This window comes from Malus domestica, chromosome 01, assembly GCF_042453785.1.
Source record: "Malus domestica chromosome 01, GDT2T_hap1".
Taxonomy (NCBI): Eukaryota; Viridiplantae; Streptophyta; class Magnoliopsida; order Rosales; family Rosaceae; genus Malus; species Malus domestica.
In genome coordinates this window covers 23,428,454-23,432,085 of record NC_091661.1, presented here as the reverse complement: position 1 = coordinate 23,432,085, position 3,632 = coordinate 23,428,454, and the positions used below count along the sequence as shown (strand labels likewise).

At 42.6% G+C, this 3,632-nt stretch overlaps 1 protein-coding gene across 1 annotated transcript; it reads right to left on the bottom strand.

Moving 5' to 3' along the window:
* Nucleotides 1-522: 522 nt before the first annotated feature.
* LOC139194355 (uncharacterized) lies at nucleotides 523-1,594 on the bottom strand. The gene is made up of 2 exons (XM_070818691.1): nucleotides 874-1,594; nucleotides 523-761 (listed from the first exon to the last, which is right to left on the bottom strand). The coding sequence occupies exons 1-2, from the start codon at nucleotides 1,516-1,518 to the stop codon at nucleotides 663-665; spliced, it is 744 nt and encodes a 247-aa protein (XP_070674792.1). The 5' UTR covers nucleotides 1,519-1,594; the 3' UTR covers nucleotides 523-662.
* Between the last annotated feature and the right edge of the window lie 2,038 nt (nucleotides 1,595-3,632).

The following is a 3,632-nucleotide window of genomic DNA, read 5'->3' as shown; positions in this document are numbered from 1 at the left end:
GTCGAAAGCAGGTTGCTCAGCGCGTGATGCATGCGAATGAGAGGCTTGGGCTCGGACGCGTGCAAGCTTGGATGGCACGGCTTGGGTCGTGGCCTTGGTGCCGTGAGCCTTGGATGGCACGGCTCGAGCCGTGGTGAAAGCACCATGGACCTCGCCACGGGTGGCTACCCACCGTGGTGGTTCCCATGGTGGAAACTCGTGGTGGTGGTGCTGCTCCACTTATTGTCACATTTAGCCTCACGGATCTCCGCAATCCCATTTCTTGAACATTAGAATTTTCACTTGTGGAATTTTCTAAATTTCTAGCCATTATATTTTGCTTATACGTTTTATCAAAGAACCTTTGCAAGTAAAAAATTCTAATAATAAGAACGTATGAAAAATATTCAAATGGACTAGAAAATAAAGAAAAAACATTTTCATCACCAAATATACAAAACAAAATATCATTCAGAAACAAACACATCTTAGAAAATTCAGATTGTTCATTCCACAATACTTGCAGTTGAAGTGCACGCTTCATTCTTTTTTTTGAAAGAAACACGATATTTTATAGAAAGAACCAACACATTACAAAAGATCCTGGTTGAGAAGGTCCTGAACGAAATCAGGAGTATCCTCTAACCATACAAATTCATTGCCAATTGAGATGGCAAACTTAGCTAATCTATGGGCAACTCCATGCACGTTTCATTCTTATCAAGGAACACGGTGGTCAGAACCAAGTTTGACTGCAACGATACCCTCAGCAATTTGACACCCTACGTACAAGGTTCAGATCACACATTAGGTCGACTGCAAAATATGGACTCACAAAATTGAGAGAACTAAAGAAAAAAAAAAAAACCAGATGTGATTAGGTACTTTTCAGACCTCTTCCATGGTAAGATGGACCTCCTTCTCTTCAAGGGCACCGACATCCTTGACGTTGAACCTGTTTAGCATGGTTATGCATGAAATGCTAGACAAGGGCTTCACTTCCAGGTCATCCGTAATCATATACGTCACAACACCTTTCACATACCCTCTCTCGCCGGACGTTGTTCTTTCAGCAGTGGATCGATGGACAAAAGTCGCCGGGGAAGTTATGCTTAAACGGCAGCGCGGACAAGTGGCTTTAGGGTCGTCGGTTACAACGATTGGCCAGCCGCTGTAGTTACAACAACAATTACGACAACCATAGATTGACTTTTCAGCAGAGGAGTCATCTATCGTCAGCATTTGAAGGACATCAGCACCAACATCAATTGTTGCTGTTGCCTTAGGTTTCAGGAGGGATTCCTTGTTAAAGTGTGGTTGCATGTATGTGCTGCTTAGGCTTTCGACACTGCCGTAAAGCTTGCCTAACGAGCCAACCATGCCATCTTTGGAGAGGAGGCGGATGACAGTGCCAAGAGGCAAAGACAGGATTGTGAGGAGAAAGTCCACAAAGTCTTGGCCAGCTTCAGCAAAGAGAACTCGTTGACCCTTTGTATCGATGAGGAGCTTCAAACAAACACTTGGATTGGAGGTTGCCATGTACACAGAGAGCTTTGAGTATATTTTTCAAGCAACGTAAGTTTAGTGCATCGTACTTGCAATAATGGATCTATTTATAGAATTTTAACCCTTCATTAAAAATACTTAGGCCACAAAAATGATTGATAAGTTTTAGTCGGTTTAGGGCTAGTTTGGTGTTGTGTTTTTTTGTTGTGTAGTGAGAATAACCATCTGTAAAATAAAATTGTTGGGTGTTTCGTAATTTTTTTTTTTGTAAAAGTGTTTTTAACAAAATAAAACAGTGTCTAAGTGTTTGATAAACTTTCATAAAACTGTTGTTAATATGGTAAATGATTAAAAAGGATATGGTGTTGAATGTGATATAATAATTATCAAAGATAATAATGCAGAGAAGCTGCCCGAGAAGCCTGCGGGCTAGTCACATCTGAGACCACAAGGATCTCAAGGACTACGGGCTCCCCAAAAGCAGATGCTGCTGGTTGATGAGATTTTTGTGTTGGGGATGGCTAAAAAGAAAAAGAAAAAATGGCAAAAGATGATAAGTATAGTAGAAAAAAGGAACTTTGAACATAAGAAGGACAAGATAAGTACTCACTGGGTTGCTACTGTCTTCTACAAAGTGTAGTATCTCTCTAGTGCTTGGATCAAATTGAGAAGTGGACTCTCCAACCTTAGCCTACAAAAGTAAAAGACAGGTGTTAAAGCTCTAAGATTGGTAAAGATACAAGTCTAAAGAATGAAAAAGAGATATACTTTTGAAGACTTAGCCCGATGAGGATAAGCTTATACCATTCGGGCTGGAGGTGAAGAGGCCTCGGGCGGAGAAATCCTTTCTTCCCTTATGGCCTATTTCAGAAATCGTGCGGAGAGTCAAGAAGAGAGTAGTAAAGAAGAAAAAGGAAGAACTCAAATGAGTGAAACTTAAGGTGCAAGCTATACCTCCAGTGCTTCCAAGGTGGAATCTTGCAGATTTTTGGCCTGTTGATACATCTCGGCCCCCAGGGGATCCTCCTTTGAGACGACAGTCGGCTTTTTGGTCGCTTGATGCCTTAGATTAGAAGAAAATGAAGTTGTTAGCTCTTAATCACAAAATGTAAGTAAGAAGGAAGGGTTGAAACATGATTCACTTACAGGAAGCCTTCTGCTTTTTTCTGCCCGCTTCAACGGGAAGAGCAGTGAAAGACTTGGAAGACTTTGAGGGTTTGGTGGTTTGTGCCCTTGTTCTTTTCTTTTGGGTTGCCCGCTGATTAGGTATAGAGATTTGAGCTCGAGGTTGCTCCTCAGGCTCAGACTCTGAAGAATTTATCACCAATGCATGAGTCCAACGAGTTGCCCGAGTTTCCATAACAGGCTCAACCTCGCCTTTTGAGTCCCCAAGCGATTCAAAAACATCCCCACCTACTCCAGCACATTCCCACCAAGAAGCAAAGCTTGAAGTACATTCGAAGTTAAACGCCATAGGTTTTCTGGCAACCTTGCTCATGACTTTAAGACTGTGTCGGGCAACTCGGAAAGTGACTTCTAGAGGAGAGTGGAGATGGTAGGAGGTGCCACATTGAACAGAGTCAAAAAATGAGATTGGAATAGCTTGTTTGAAGCCCAGCTACCTGCTACAGAAGTTTGGATGATAAACTTCTAGCCCACGCTCGTAGCGGTCGCTTCTCACACCCAAAGCCAGGTCTCTCGACTGGATGCATCTGATAAATTTCTCTACAGAATGGGTTGGTGTCTTCTCCAAAAGCATCTTGGAATGCTTGGTCAGAAAACCAAAGGTATCTCCTCAGCACTAAAGTTTCCCACTCCAAGTTTGCTCGAGTCTTGCAGGCTCTAAAGAAATAGAGACAAGCGAATGTAGAGTGATTGGTTGGAGAACCTTCAACTAGAATTCGGGCAGGAACAACACCTTCGGGGAATTCAAGGTTGGGAGCCCGAAGCTCGGGGAAATACCATTGAAGCCAAAGCTGAATCATCCAAGTTGGACCATTAAGGTTGGTTTCGAATGGTTTACCTTTGGTAATCTCATACAAGAGATGGTAGAAATGAGAGAGAAGGAATGGGCCAGTGGCTACATCATCGAAGTTGTGCAGTGCATCCACTAGGGGGATCCATTTAACCTTTACTCTCTTGGACTT

What these genes read in the sequence shown, in the direction of transcription:
- LOC139194355 (XM_070818691.1), bottom strand. Translation starts at nt 1,518, where the DNA reads ATGGCAACCTCCAATCCAAGTGTTTGTTTGAAGCTCCTCATCGATACA. An exon ending in TCCATCTTACCATGGAAGAG is followed by an intron (nt 762 to 873) that starts GTCTGAAAAGTA and finishes CCTTGTACGTAG; the next exon opens with GGTGTCAAATTGCTGAGGGT.